This window comes from Hylaeus volcanicus, chromosome 7 (assembly GCF_026283585.1).
Source record: "Hylaeus volcanicus isolate JK05 chromosome 7, UHH_iyHylVolc1.0_haploid, whole genome shotgun sequence".
Lineage (NCBI taxonomy): Eukaryota > Metazoa > Arthropoda > Insecta > Hymenoptera > Colletidae > Hylaeus > Hylaeus volcanicus.
In genome coordinates this window covers 13,133,061-13,148,944 of record NC_071982.1, presented here as the reverse complement: position 1 = coordinate 13,148,944, position 15,884 = coordinate 13,133,061, and the positions used below count along the sequence as shown (strand labels likewise).

Genomic DNA, 15,884 nt, shown 5'->3' with positions numbered 1-15,884 from the left:
CTAAGCTACCCCTGTATGCGGCAACCGATACTAGCCTACTTGTCGGTTCGGTTGTCATCTCGTAGGAGCAGAGGTACCCCTTTCATGCGGCAACCATCGGCAGTGACATATTTATTATAAACAAATTATAAATCAAGATTTATGATTCACCGCTTGTATCGTATCCAACTATATTGTATATATAATTATTTAATTCTTATATATATATTATTTAATTCTTATAAAACCATTATGTATTTAATTAAGCCAACAGAAGAAAATTAACACTATTTGAGTTAAGCAATAGTATACCGACTGATCTATGTAAACAGGATTAAGGCAAATGGTCAAAATAAATGTTTATCACTCGTTTATACACAGTAGAGGACTCGTACAATTTTTATAAAAATTTAAAATGCAAGGAAGACCGACTTTACACGTCCCTTGCTTTTATTCCAATGTTCTTCACTAGCCTTGACAGTTTATGAAATTTTTTTTACTTCGGATGTTTAAATACAATTAATTATAGACGCCAATAAATAATATAGTTTACGATACTGGGCATTTTTAAACTCGTGCTCCGGTCTTTCCTTCCACCTCTTCGCGCATCAACTTTGCCAAAGTACAGATCGCCTGAAAATCATAAACTTTATCATTTTACGGTATCGAATTATTTTTAAGAAAAAACCTAACGATAGCAAAGAGATGAAGATTATACAGAAAGCTATGAATTAAATACGATAAGATTATAATGAGCGATATTATAATGACCTTCTCAATTTCTTCTGCGGTTGAGGAACTATAGCTGAGTCGAAGATACTGAGATTTTTCAAGATTGTAGTTGAACGCGTTACCAGGGATAAGGAAAACTCCCTCAGAGGCACACTTGTTCACTGCCAGGTCCATCACGTCCTCCAATTTATTCACTTTTACCCAAAAGAACATTCCACCTTTTGGGATGTTCCATTCTCCTAAATCTACGAGATCATTTCTTCGTTTAAACAAAAGAAAGAATCACTCGGAAATAATAATCGACTCGGCAAAGTGGATACACAGTTTGATAGAGAATTATAACGAAGATGTCCTAGATTGCTGATATCTTATTGAGGACTCTTTCTAAAAATAAGTTAGCAACCCTTATTTTGGTAAAACATTTTCTAATATGTTCTTAAATCCTGGACTCTTATGAAGGACTCTTCAGAAAGATAAATTTAGCAACCCTTATCTTGGTAAAACATCTTCTAATATGTTCTTAAATCCTTTCTGTACATCCACTCAAAAGAGCCAATTACTACTTCAGTACTGATTCATTTTAGACTCATCTGCAACTCAATCTAGGTACTTGGTAACTTTAAAAATGGACTTGTAAAGAATCATGTACGAGAAAAATAAGTTATGTATAAATTAGTTTAGGTTCTAAAGAATAATTGCAGGAAAACACTAAGTGATATTTTACTATTAACCCTTTGCACTCGAGAGGTGACTCTTGGTCACCACTAGGTTTTACGCAGTAAATCAACCAACAATAATGTTTGTTTAGGTTTCATTTCTTTGGAACTCGAAGTGTCAATAAAATGATTGTCAGTGCAGTAAAGGTCAGTATAAGGTGCAGTAAAATCTCAAATTAGTTTGCGATCACGAATCCGGCTTTCAAGTAAATCTAAGCTTAGCATTCGAGTTATTGGTAGAAACCAGAAAAAGATGCCTCCAGCGCAAAGGGTTAACACTGAACCTACCAACATTTTATTTGTACAAATAACTGACATTAAAAACACCTTCATCGAATGCAAATATACTTGGCATTGAAATGCAAAAATACTCAGCTTGTTTCTACACTAAACAAAACTAAATTAACAAGTAAAACGATCGTACATAATTTACATATCTCATACGAGAAACTATCCAAAAGTATTTTTAAAAGAAAACAGTCATCCGACCAGCTGCGGGATGTTTAGCGTTAGCATCTTCTATTTCTAAGCCAACAGCACGATTAGAGGAAGGCCCAAAGCAAAGCTGAAGTACCTGCAAGATGCTTTTGGATCGAGGCCAGCATAATGTCACGTCTTTCACGATAAAATCTTTGAACATCATCGAAGTGTTTGTGCAACGTTTCCGTATCCCACGTTTCCAATAATTTGTACAGCAGCATCTGCAAACAATCGATAGAGCCATCGATCAACGAATTGCTGGTTTAGACGCTTGGTTTTACGACAGCTGGTTTACCACGAAGGATCGGATTCGTCTTCGAGCGGTTGTTAAATATACCTGAGATAAAGAGGAAGCGTGGATAGTCGTCGTCTCGGTATGCAAAACTAATTTCTTGACGAGTTCCTCGTGCGCCGTGACCACACCTAAACGGAGTCCCGCGCTGAGAATTTTACTGAAGGAGTCCAAACGTATCACACGACCTTCCGTGTCGAACTCGAGGAAGGACTTTGGTCTTTCGTCGAGGAAATGAAGGAAGTAGTAAGGATCATCCTCGACGATCAGGAAATCGTATTTCTGGCTCAGCTCGTAGATCTTCTTCTTGCGAGAGGTGGGAAGAACTGTGCCTGTTGGATTCGCTCCTGTGGGATTCACGTACAGGATCTGCAATGTTTTACACTTACAAAATTGTCTATTCTTAGCACTCAATTATTTACAAATCGCTTAATTCTACCTTCGGCATTGGTTTCTTATCGCGCAATCTTTCCTCGCAAATTCTTTTTATCTCTTCAGGGATTACTCCATCCCCATCTTGTTTGATTCCAATGAATTCTGGCATCAGGGGTGCGAGCTGAAAAAGAAAGAGAAAATAATTAATATTGGTAAGTGTGAAGCATAAAATAGTTACTTAGATATTCAATTAACTCCTTCGAGTATTTTTCTGGCATCCCTGCTCTTATTTGAATATTTTTCTGCTAGAATTAGTTATGGCGCTAGAAATTATAATTTCTATTCTAATTCTAATTCTAATTGAATATAATAATTAGACTGTGGATCTTTATGCAAAATAAAGTCTTTGTGGCTACAAAAATTGAACCTAAATAGGAATTTATTTTACTCTGCAATATATTATAATATGAATTTTACTCTCAATCTTTTTTATATTCTTGCATATTGTTTGCATTTTGTAGGTTCTTGCACGTACAAATTTTCTATGAATGCATAAAGATCCGCAGTCTAATAATAAAATTAGAAATTAGAAATTAGACAATAATTCACAAGAAATAGACAAGATAAATAATTACATATCAAAGAAGAGCATTTAAGTGTCTGACCAAAATGTCTCATCAATTACCAGGTGTACCCTCTTCCAAAACATTTACCGTACCCTCTATAGAGAAGATATATCTTACAACAACAAATGAAACTAGAACAAACACCCACTAAAATATTAAACCGAATACTAAAGAAAATATTATTTCATTTGTAGATTGGCCCACACAGATGCAAAATATATTCAAGGACGAAAGTGGGTGCAGAACTGTGTAACTCGACTACTCCACTTGGCCAGGTGCTCTAAGTATGCTCAAGTACCAGTGAAGAGCTCTACAACCAAATACGTTTCTCTTAATCTATTTTGTTTACAATACAGGGTGCTGAAAGGAAAACAAACTTTACAGCATTGGTGATTCCGTTGTAAGTAGGTACTTGAGCCATCATGGCATCTCCAGGTTCCAAGGTCATCTCGAAGACCTTGCTGCAAGCATCCATCGATCCCGAGGTGATGTGCACGTCCCAGTTAGGGTAGTTTATGGTATGCCAGTGTTCCTGGAACTCTCGTATCTTCTTCATGAGTGGCAGGTAACTGGATACAAATTATTTAATTAGCAAAATAGTGCAGAAGGAAATCGTGGAGTTTTAGATGGTTTTGGGAGAAGTATTATTTTTATAAATAGTTACCCTTGAGATGGACCATACTGAAGCGACAAAGACAGCTCTTTGCCTACTAATTTCACCGTGGTACCGTCTTTGTAGGTCACAGAGAGCTCCTCAAAGGGAAACGTCTCGGCGTTGGGCATCCCGTTGGCCAGGCTCACGGATTTAGGCCTCTTCATGAACTCTAATGCTGCAATGCATAGGAAATTATAAATAGACTGTCCATGTTTATACATATTCATATTCTTATATATACAAATGAACGGATGAACAGAAATTTAAATTGAATTATAGCGTAACATGTATTTTATTTTCTTTGTTCACTTTTAATTTTTATATTTATATTTTATTTTTCTTGAATATTCTTGAACAGATAAATATCCCCAGCTTGATTATTATTTATTTAAACAGTGTTCCTTTGAAAGTATGAACCAGTGGTAACATCAGAAGCTATTTAATTCAATTTAAATATCCAATACTGAAACTCAAGGTTGCTTTGTTAACATTGTTAGATATTAAGATAACGATAGAGATAGAGAAAAGTATACACAAGGAGATCATTCTTACCCCATTTCCGGAGAATGCTGGATTTTCGTCTATTTGAGACTGCAGTGACGAATTTTGCAAAGTCCATTTTATTATTTGTTGTTCACCAAACACCGGTTGCTTTTCACGTATTTTCTATTAATTCATTCGACAATATCTTCTACTTCGATCGATGTTATTCTATTAAATATTCACGAACTCTTTAAAAACCTGAGGTCTTCGTTAATTTGTATATCGATAGTTTCATTGCGCTGTTGTATTAATAGATTTTCCAACTTCACGCCACGAAGTATCAGAAATTAATTGAACAAAGTTTCAGAGAACGATTAATTCCAAATTAACACTCGAGCTTCTCGACAAGTATCTGACAGACTATGTACCATTCGAGAGCGATATAAACGGATCCGTGTTATCAAAGATACTACTTATCATTTTAAGCTGTCGTGAAGTAATCGTTATCGATATAATTCATTGTAAACAGTTCTTCTTAATAAAAGTGATCTACTCCGAGAAGCGTTTGTTGATTCCACTGTTCGTTACGCAAACATTGTTTAACGCTACTTCTTTGTCCCGCGTTTACATTTATAAACATTAATAATCGAATTACACGTTCTCGAGCAGCGAACGAGATTCGTTTCTTAAATAAATTCCCAGAGAATTCTCTTTAGGAAAGAAAAGCTTAGCGAGAGGGAGGCGCCATGAAAGAAAATGATAGTAGGAAACGGTGAAAGTTTTATTGTTCGTACATCAGGAAAGATTTGTTTAAAACAATACGAAAGAGCGATGGGGGTTTTACGCGATCACGAACATCGTCATAATCATAAATTCGATTATTGTTCTCGTCGTATCTCTACTTCGACTATCATCTCTGTTCTAATTCGCAAATTTTAACCGTTCTTCTCCTCGCCTTTATTTTTAATCATTCGTTTCCTCCTCCATTTTACTCTGGATAAACTTTCTCCCGTTTTGTTACGATTACGATGACAACAATTCGGTAGACAACGTAATTTTATTGTTTCAGTTTCTCGTGATCGCTGCGATGAATCGTCATCTAAATGATAACGGAAGAAAATCCGGCGGAAAGGCACCGAGAGAAGTTTTTCGCGTTGTAACGTGATTGTTAAACGTTTAACCGGGTCCGCGTTTACGCAGATTTCCTTTCTCGATATACCACGATATAAAAATGCAAACACCGGTGGTCGCTATCGAATGAAACATTAAATAAAGTAACAAAATACAAAAAAAAAAAAAAATAAAGAACCGACTTAATCGACGCCATTCACGAATAAACATCAACTACAATTTGCATTTGGAACAAGAAGATACATACAAACACGATAAATTAATAACAAAAATACGGACTGAATTCAGTGCCGAATGCTATAACTACATTAACGCTGATCGTCATTGCCACTTGAAATTCTTAGAGTAAACGATTTTTCAATTAAAATAACACTTACAGTGGGTGTAGAAAGTATTCGTATTCGATTGGTTAACTTATTTTTTTTATAAACAAGCATATTCTACGTACTCTTGGAAATTTCTAGAATAAATACAGTACAAAAAAAGAAAATTAGCTATTTATATAAGTTGCGAAATTATCGAGACAAAACTCTAAATCGACAGAAATACAGGAGCAGTAAGTATTCGTACAATTGTTAAATTTTTAAAACTTCGTAAACAAACAACGAAATTTACATTAATTTATAATATTTACAATACTTAAATTACAATAATTAATACTTCATGGGATTTACTTTTTAATTTTATAATTATTGTAAATTAGCTATTTATATAAGTTGCGAAATTATCGAGACAAAACTCTAAATCGACAGAAATACAGGAGCAATAAGTATTCGTACAATTGTTAAATTTTTAAAACTTCGTAAACAAACAACGAAATTTACATTAATTTATAATATTTACAATACTTAAATTACAATAATTAATACTTCGTGGGATTTACTTTTTGATTTTATAATTATTGTAACTCTTCTAACCATTAAATTAGAATGGCTCTATTAGAGCCACTTTTATAAGTACTTTACAGGAAATTTGATGTTTTCTAATTCGTACGGAGCAATAAACTAACGGGTTTACGTTACAAACTCTACTGTAAATGGTTCGTCATAAGAATCGTACAAATACTTATTGCTTCTATACTTTCACCCACTTTTCGCATTTTTTTGTGTTAATTTCACAAATTATATTAACTAGTAAATGTTGCTTGGACTATACCTATCTTAGAGACTTCCGAGAATATGTACGATATCATTGATTATAAAAAAAAAACAAGTTAAGAAACTACAATTTCACAGAAAAGTTTTTTGGGAAATTGATCGGTGTACGAATACATTCTACACTCACTGTACGAAGTTAAAAAGAGGAGGGTTTTCTCTGCGGTGGACTCCGATTTACGGAAAGTAAATTCTTAGTAATATACAGGGTGTACTGTTGAAAGTGTTACAGATTGGTTTCTTAGAAAGTGACGAAGTTGTAAAATTCATTTTTCTTTACAATTAAATATAAGGTGGTCTAATTTTTTAGGGGACGACAAATTTTTGTTGAACGACTGTCAGAGTGGTTCCCTAAATTTCTTTGAGTGGAATTCTAAGGAACTTCCCCTTTGGCGTCAACAAATTTTGTTCCACGAAAAATGTTCTCCTCCCTCTGTATCGTTTAACACGTTGATCGCCACGTCACCCATGTACGGGTGACAGTGGTTTTCACTGAAAAACGAAAACTATATTCTCTGAAAGTTAAGTGTCATAGAAAATGAATTTAAATGAAATACTCGAATTTTGACGAAGTTACAGAACTAAATACCAAAATAAACGTTTCATTGCGCAGTTTCCAAAAGTCTGTAAAGAAAATGAAATCGAGGTAGAAATTTTCAAGAGTATTAGTCTGACAGTGTACGTGTTAACTATAATAAAAACGGAGTCGATATCTGCATCACTTTCCGATGAAACAGGTTTTGTACGACTTAACACGGGACACCCTGTATACGTTAGAAAATGTATAAAAAGTGTCAACGTTCCTATTCGCAACCTAGGTATCGAAATCATTGAAAATCGTAAACGCGTTCCCGATCAATGGAAAAATTGACAACTCTATTAATATTTGGCTTCGATTTTCTAGTTTTCTATACATGAGTGCGTGCGCGCGACCCATACACACACAAACACGCGCGCGCACACACACGCATACGAGAGACATGCACGCATACACAAAGAGGATTGCCGCTTTTAACAATTGGCAGTCATCGAGGCGTCGTTAAATCGATCGAATCATCGATTTAAGCGCGCGAAAGTTAAGAATCGGGAAACGAAACTGGCCAAGAAAGAAAAGAAAAACTCCGAGGAATAACGAGACACTTTGTACGACTCGAATAGTTCGGAAGAAGACTGATTCGCCGAGCTAACAAAGCGAGACGCTTCCAACCGGCGGAAAGAAACATCTTCTAACTAAACGTGAAACATCTGAAATTGATCGTCTCCGTAACAATTTTTATTCCTTTGTAAAAGTATTTACGCGCGAAACGATTCGACTACTAAATTCAGAAATAACTCTGTCAGCGTCGCAAACAATTAATCGTTTAATTTTCGTAGTTTCATTACCGTCAAGTTCATCGACTTGATTATAATCTAAATTCTCTTTTTTGTTGTTGTTGTTGTTTACCTTTAATTGCGCATATCATACGTACATACATAGATACATCATAGTACAAAAAAAAAAATTTTATAACGAGAAGACGAGGTGTCTGTCATATATTTCTGTTTTGTTTGTTTTTTACACGCACAGCTAGATCAACGTCTTTTTAAAAGTTTTGATTTTTCCTCTAACGCGATACAAACATAATTACGTCACTTCGCCCTTTCTCGAATACGAAAGAGAGGAAGTCCGAGTTCATATATTTTTTTCTTTTCTCTGCTCTGTTATTTACAGTATAACTATGGTAACGCTACCGGTTTCTTCTTTTTACAACAGTTCGTTCAACGATTATTTACTCTGTTAGCATTTACTTCGCATTTATATCTTTTTTTTCTTTTATCTTAGAAGTTACTATACAAACTTTTTTGGCATTTCCATCAATCGTTCCGCTCTTCGGGTTAACTACGACCCCTCCTCCGCGTTTATTTCTCTCGCGAAAGTTTTTTTTTCTTTTTTTTTTTTTTGATACATTATACACTTATTTTCTGTTTAACGTCGCATTTTTTTTTTGTTGTTCTTTACGCGAGAACCGGACTTAACTCCTTACGAATCATTTTCTGCTTATTTATCTGCATAATTTTCGGTATTTGTATTTCTTCTACTAGTCTCTATACCTAATTACGTTTCCGTTGACGCTTCAGGTCTTCTCTCCTATCGAAGTTCGTTTTCCGTTAGTTCGAAAATTTATTTATTCCTCCACCTTCTTCCTCTGTTCACAACTTTAACCCATCGTCCCGTAGCTCTTCCTATCATTCTGTTGAAATTCGTCAATTCACATGAATCTCTTCACTTCTTCATCTCGTTTTCCATATGCTTCTTACTACACGTTGTCATCTTTTCTTCTGATTTTCCTATTTAACCCTTTGCACTCGAGAGGCGACTGGAAGGCGACCCTATTAAATGGTAAACTTTGAAACAGCGATAAAGATGTCTTCTACACACATTCGACAACTGTGGCAGAAAACTCAAACGGTTCTCCACACGGTTTTCCCTTAAAGAGCCAACGCTCTTTAACGCAGTGCGGTACCCGATAGTTCACCATCTTTTTACTCTCGCGAGAAAAACATCTTGAACCTCAATTATCGCACGCGACGACACGGTCTCAATGATTCAAGAGCGTAAGTCCCAAAGTTCTAACGAATTTGAGATTAAAATGGATACATACAGTGGGTGTAGAAAGTGTTCGTACACCGATCAATTTCCAAAAGAAGTATGTAAAATTGTAATTTATCAATTTATTTTTTATAAACAATGACATTCTACATATACTCGGAAATCTCTAGAATAGATAGAATACAAAAAAAAAATAGCTATTTATGTAAGTTACGAAACTAACAAAGAAAAAAACAATTAATCGATAGAAATATTGAAGCAATAAGTATTCGTACAACTGTTTAATTTTTAAAATTTCGTTGAAAAAAAAAAAGAAATTTACATTAATTTACAAGTATATAATACTTCCTTCGTGGGATTTCCTTTTGATTTTATAATTATTGCAACTCTTCTGAGCGTTAAATTAACTAAATTATTAGTTATTCGAAGTGGGATCTTCTTCAATTCCTCTATTAAAAAGCCGTTTTTAAAAGTACTTTACTGGAAATTTGATGTTTTCTAATTCGTACGGAGCGATAAACGAATGTGTTTATGTTACAAACTCTACTGTAAATGGTTCGTTATAAGAATCGTACAAATACTTATTGCTTCTATACTTTTACCCACTTTTCGCATTTTTTTTGTTAATTTCACAAATTATATCAACTAGTAAATGTTGTTCGGACTATATCTATCTTAGAGACTTCCGAGAATATGTACAATAATATCATTGATTATAAAAAAAAAACAAGTTAAGAAACTACAATTTCACAGAAAAGTTTTTTGGGAAATTGATCGGTGTACGAATACATTCTACACCCACTGTACATCGAGACCAATCGAAGTGAACGTAGTTACGCGGCGTTGTTGGTCGTCGAGCGCAAAGGGTTAACAAATATCAGACTTCTATTACTATTCTCACAGTTCCGTTGCCATTATTCCCCCTCGGTGCATCCTTTTCAATATTGAATGACAACGTCAGCGATTCTGACTCATAGTTTATCCATCCTCCAAGCCTTTCCATTCCTAGTTTCCATTAGCTTCCTTAGCTTCCATTCCTAAGTTTCCTAGTTTCCTCCACCTTCGTTCTCGTTCTCTTCGGAAGGGATGCTTTTGTGCGATTACTGGCCCTTTCCCTGAAAGCTTTCGGGCGAATGTTTTAAACAACTAAAAGAGCGTTTCTTGGGACCAGGCGGGCGGACTCGATGGTAGCGGCGCCGGCGGTGGTCTGTGCCTGAGCTCGATGGCTGGTGAACACGGTGGAGAACCGAGGCTACTCTGGCTGCTGGTGCTCGTCGAGACTGTTTGAGACCTGTCGACATGCCAATAATAACACTTAGCGTCCACTCTCGTTTTCTTTACTGGGAAACGAGCAAAACTTGGCCCTGATCTTATCGTATCTTATATCTTCCTAACTATTTAACCGATTCATAACAAATTTTAATAGTAGCTTCCTTGCTTTCTCTGGAGTAACATAGGCTGTTATTTTAAGAAAAATGATATTACTCTGAGTCTATACCCGCTACTTCCTAACTACCGCTCCAGACTCTAGGTAGCTGCGCATTCGTTCAGTTCAGTTCAGTGGTTTATTTGAGTGCATGGCATAGTCCATATTGCACTGTCTATTTCTTACGATGGTTTCGCAAAAATTTTCTTACTAGTTAATTATTTCTTACAGAGCTATAAACTATAAACTTAGTTGACATATACTGTCTGAAAATAACTTTACTTAATATCTTTCGGTATAAATCTTTTATAGTATGTAAAATTAGTATATAAAATATTATAGTATATATATAAACTATAAACTTAATTGGTTAAACATACTGTTTGAAAATAACTTTACTTCATATCTTTCAGTATAAATTATAGCGTGCTTGCACTTTAAACTTATATATATGTATTTATCTTATCCTTTTCTTATTTGCCAAGATAACTATAAAGAAAACTCGCAGAGTTTGCATGATATAATATACAAGTATCGTTTCATCCCGTGAATCTATTTAAATCGATTTAACTTGTGCCTCTCGTCATCAATTAAGTATAATAGGAAATAAATGGCAACGACTGTCTTCAATTTGTATACAACGAGCCAAGCAAGGCCTGTTCAGTGATGCTTGTTCTCCCAGAGGGTTTGTTATTGAAACGATCATTGGTGGAATTGGGGCGAGCTTAAACAGTGCTTGTACCTGGATGTTTCAACAGGTGTGCTGATGCTGTGACAAGCTTGACAAGGTTTCCCTCCTGGTCGTCGTCTTGGAATGCATCCAGCGCAACCGTCCCACTTTTCGACGGGTTCCTTCTTCTTGGATGGGACTCGGAGGAACCGTCGACAGCTGGGCCCAGGTGCTTCGGAGTCGGTCGAGAACCCGGACACCTCGTCCTCTGTGTCGAGGCACTCTTCGTCGTGCTCGTCGTTTCTCAGGAAGACCGAGTCGGAACCGAGTGACCTGCGACGAATAAAATGATTAAAATCACAAAGTTCTAGACGAGCCTAGTAGTTTCATTTGTTAGACGAATTTTTTGGATAGATGCAGAGGGTTCGTACGTTTCCAAACAGTGGTTTTCTTTCATTAACGAAGGATGAAGCCAATCGCTAACCTTGAGTCTGGTTCCGGAGGATCGACACTGCCCATGGAAGCCAACGGCGCCCTTTTACCAGTGGTTCCAGCAAGCAAGACTTCGTTCGCATAAAGACCTGCCTCGCTTGTGCACGGAGAAAGCTCTGGGGTTGGTTGGATTACCTGTCGACGAATCCTTCTAAATACTATCGACATCGTAACTTCCCATTCAACGAAAAGTCGGTTCAGAGCTCGACCTTATTCCATGACGGTGTTTTTCTTTTTTCTTTTTACTTCTTCAAAATCTGAATCAGGTTCAACTACGTTCAACTACGTTCGACTAAATTTTAAAGCTGACCAGAGTAATATTCACGAGAATAATAATGAACTTTCTACTCTTTGTCAGTTGAATAAAAATTAACCCTTTCCACTCGAGAGGTGACCTTTAGGTTTAATTTCTTTGGAACTCGAAACGTCAATAACATGATTGTCGTCGAGGCGAAGATGACCTGATTCTCATATCTCAAATTAAGGAAATTAATCTCGATTTAAGCAAATTAATCTAAGCTTAGCATTCGTGACAATAGAATGCTAAGAAAGCATCTCGAGTTGCCGATAGATACCAGAAAACAAAGTCTCCAGTGCAAAGGATTAATAAATATATACTTCGTCAAACGTGTATCCTCTTTAATTATAAATCATGCATCCCCCGATAATATATATTTTAATTATCAAGATTATTGCGGGATGCAAATTCGATTAAAAATAATGGACGTTTGTGGCAAACCTTTAAGAAAGGTTTCTAGATACTACCCCGAAGAACATCCTGATATCCAAACCTGAGGAGGTCGGAACATCGATTTTAAATATTGGGTTGTCCGGAAAGTCCATGTCGATTTTTGGCAAGTGTTACAGGTCTGAATATATCGGAATGGTTGAAAACAAATAACATGTATACATCCTTTAAAAGGTGAAAAGGTTGTGGAACAAAATGGCACCTATGCAATTCAATAAATACATGTATAAACAGGGTGTTCAAAAAAAACAGCATTTAACATTTATATGGTGTATAGGGCACACTGTACCGAGTAAAAGAGCTTTAGTAAACATAGGTCCAAAGGTGAACCGTTTCTGAGATATAAACATTTTTGTTTGCCAGTATCATGATTGACTTACTTGCTTCCATCGCATGCGATGTTTATGTCAGTGTTTATAAATTGCGTTCTAAATGTTCCCATTATTCTATCAAATCTTCTATAAATATCGAAAACCCAGTAGCAAGTCAATCATGATACTACCGAACAAAAATGTTTATACAAATGTTTATACGTATCCCAGAAACGGTAGATCTTTGGACCTACGTTTACTAAAGCTTTTTTGCTCGGTACAGTGCGCCCTATACACCATATAAATATTGAATGCTTTCTTTTGAACATCCTGTATATTATACGCCTTTGAATTTTTCTTAGAAATTGCCACGAACATTCTGGACAACCTAATATTTTTTCTTATCGAATCTCATCCATTCGCAACCAAGTTTCTAGGCCCTAGACAGCCAGTTATACCAGCTATGGTTACTTCGTTCGAAGAAGTAATTCTACCTGAATATCAATGGGATAATAAAGGTCCCAGGGTTCGTCGTGGGCAGCGTGTTTCGTTGAAAACGTAGGATGAAGGGGCAGACATGGCACCGGCATCGCAGATCCTCTCCTCTCGAGGTAACTACTACCAGTGCTGCTGCAGGTCACCGAGCTGCATCTCCTCTGCTCCTCGGGAAGCGTTAGGTTCGGTTGCTTCGCTGGTGCCGTCAACAGGGCCTCGTAGTCACCCCCGACCGACGAGAAACGTGGACTGACTCTCGGGGAATGAGCTTGACTCACCTGAAAGAAGAAAGAAACCATGATATCGTTAGACCGGATGATTTCGTTTGGATTTTTAGTCGAAACTTTTTAAGAGTAAACTGACCTCGACGCAAAGAGACCTTCTGGGACCCCGGTCCGGTCTAGGTGGTAATCTGGCGATGGCGTCGAGGGCGACTGCGAGAGCTCTTTCCTCGGCTTCTGCTTCAGCTACCGCTGCGGCAGCCGCTGCGGTCAGTCTTGGATCCTCCAACTGCTTGCTCGATTTACACCTACGCCACACACATTTACTTCGATATTTTTCCCTCGTCTACACGCTTTGTAACTACGTAAACTACTTTATGTGGCGCTCGTTAACTGGAAGCCCGTACTACCAGGCAATTTTTAAACGCGTATCGATAAAGTTTGATGGAAGAGACATTGTAATTAGGATATTATAGACATGGTAAATAAATATCATAGATATAACTAAAATTATATGTATGTATATATATTAAGAATTAAATTTTTTAAATTGATAATATGAAGATTCAAGTGCATTCTGTTTAAGAAGAATTACATTTAGTAAATTGTTAATATGAAAATTCAAGTGATTTCTGTTTAAGAACTTATATTTATATATATATATATATATATAAATATAACAATGTAATTCTTCTTAAACAGAATGCACTTGAATCTTCATATAAACAATTTACAATATTTAATTCTTCTTAAACAGAATCCACTTGAATATTCATATAAACAATTTACAAAAATTAATTCTTCTTGAACATCAATTATCAATTTACAAAAATTAATTCTTCTTAAGCAGAATCTACTTGAATTTACAAAATTTAATTCTTCTCAAACAGAATCCATTTGAATTTACAAAATGTAATTCTTCTCAAACAGAATGCACTTGAATCTTCATATAAACAATTTACAAAATTTAATTCTTCTTAAACGAAGTCCACTTGTATTTTCATATAAACAATTTACAAAAATTAATTCTTCTTAAGCAGAATGCACTTGAATTTACAAAATTTAATTCTTCTCAAAGAGACTCCTTTTGAATCTTCATATAAACAATTTACAAAAATTAATGTTTCTTATTTAATTCTTCAATATCTTTAATATATATATAGACAATATAATAACAGATAATATAAAATGAATATTTATACTAATATTAATAAACTACTGTACAAATATTACATTGTAACATTAATAACAAATATCATGTAATATATATGAATATAATGTAATATAATAGCTATTATAGATAAATAATATTTGTACAGTATTTGTATTTATACGTCTTACAGTCTACAGTCACAGTCCGTGGAAAATTGATTCAGATAATAAGCACGTGTATAAACGACTTCGATTAGGCGACAGACTTGCCTGCTTTTGTAGACAAGCAGAAGGATCATAAGACCGAAAAAACCGCCGAGAGTCGCTGCGATTCTGACCCCAGTCATGACGTCGTATGTTTTGTAGAATTCAATTTTGAGTTGCTCTCGTTCGCTGAGGGTCGGCGTCGCTTCCGGCACGAACGTCGTCGAGTCCATCCTCCTCGTCGTTACGTTGCTTACGTTCGCGTTGCTGCCTACGACGCTCCCCATTCCTGAATAAAACAAGTTTAACCGTTCCTTAAGTTTTCCCGTCCAATGTCAAGACGCGCTACTCCAGCTTCAGTCTCTGTTACAAAGTTAACTGGGAACTTCAGTGGCCCTTTTCCTGGACAACTGAAATATTCAAGACCAATTATTTGAGACAGAAGAAGCACAGGAGAATTAATTCTGGAGCACCGCGAGGCCGCGAGATGAGCTGAGGAAGATGAGATAAGACAAAAATATTTCTATGATTTTTGAAGTTACTTTAAAATTTGGAAAATACTTGGTAGATTGCGTGGAGTGTCTTTATGTATTAATGGAGATCGATGTTGAAGTAAAAAAGAATGGAGAGTCATGGATGGTTGGGTTTAAGATTAATGTAAGATGAATTGTATGAGAACTTTTTTAGTAATTGCAAAATTTAATTCTTCTCAAAGAGAATCCACTTGAATCTTCATATAAACAAATTGCAAAATGTAATTCTTCTCAAACAGAATCCATCTGAATCTTCATATAAACAATTTACAAAATTTAATTCTTCTTAAACAAAGTCCACTTGTATTTTCATATAAACAATTTACAAAAATTAATTCTTCTTAAGCAGAATCCACTTGAATTTACAAAATTTAATTCTTCTCAAACAGAATCCATTTGAATCTTCATACAAACAATTT

At 35.6% G+C, this 15,884-nt stretch overlaps 2 protein-coding genes and 1 long non-coding RNA gene across 8 annotated transcripts in view; 1 reads left to right on the top strand and 2 right to left on the bottom strand.

Moving 5' to 3' along the window:
* The window catches only part of LOC128880411 (uncharacterized), a 6,496-nt gene extending 2,416 nt beyond the window's left edge, over nucleotides 1–4,080 (top strand). The window contains exons 2-5 of one of the 2 annotated variants that reach the window (XR_008457817.1): nucleotides 2,698–2,786; nucleotides 3,395–3,475; nucleotides 3,557–3,765; nucleotides 3,940–4,080. This is a non-coding gene — a long non-coding RNA (uncharacterized LOC128880411). Of the gene's footprint in view, nucleotides 1–2,697; nucleotides 2,787–3,394; nucleotides 3,485–3,556; nucleotides 3,766–3,939 lie in introns of both variants that reach the window. The other variant, XR_008457818.1, reaches the window with a different exon arrangement.
* LOC128880407 (kynurenine/alpha-aminoadipate aminotransferase, mitochondrial-like) lies at nucleotides 343–4,831 on the bottom strand. Its single transcript, XM_054130454.1, has 8 exons — nucleotides 4,408–4,831; nucleotides 3,865–4,030; nucleotides 3,583–3,769; nucleotides 2,639–2,755; nucleotides 2,245–2,568; nucleotides 2,002–2,128; nucleotides 751–956; nucleotides 343–612 (listed from the first exon to the last, which is right to left on the bottom strand). Exons 1-8 carry the CDS (start codon nucleotides 4,472–4,474, stop codon nucleotides 547–549), a joined length of 1,260 nt encoding a protein of 419 aa, XP_053986429.1. The 5' UTR covers nucleotides 4,475–4,831; the 3' UTR covers nucleotides 343–546.
* A 267-nt stretch (nucleotides 4,832–5,098) lies between these two features.
* LOC128880408 (uncharacterized) overlaps nucleotides 5,099–15,884 on the bottom strand; it is a 45,870-nt gene continuing 35,084 nt past the window's right edge. For all 5 annotated transcript variants that reach the window (XM_054130456.1, XM_054130459.1, XM_054130458.1 and 2 more), the window contains exons 4-9: nucleotides 14,999–15,221; nucleotides 13,719–13,884; nucleotides 13,355–13,633; nucleotides 11,794–11,936; nucleotides 11,382–11,642; nucleotides 5,099–10,504 (exon numbers count right to left, since the gene is read on the bottom strand). In XM_054130456.1, the coding sequence (XP_053986431.1) occupies nucleotides 10,360–10,504; nucleotides 11,382–11,642; nucleotides 11,794–11,936; nucleotides 13,355–13,633; nucleotides 13,719–13,884; nucleotides 14,999–15,221 (1,217 nt within the window). In that variant the 3' untranslated portion in view covers nucleotides 5,099–10,359. The remainder of the gene's footprint in view (nucleotides 10,505–11,381; nucleotides 11,643–11,793; nucleotides 11,937–13,354; nucleotides 13,634–13,718; nucleotides 13,885–14,998; nucleotides 15,222–15,884) is intronic.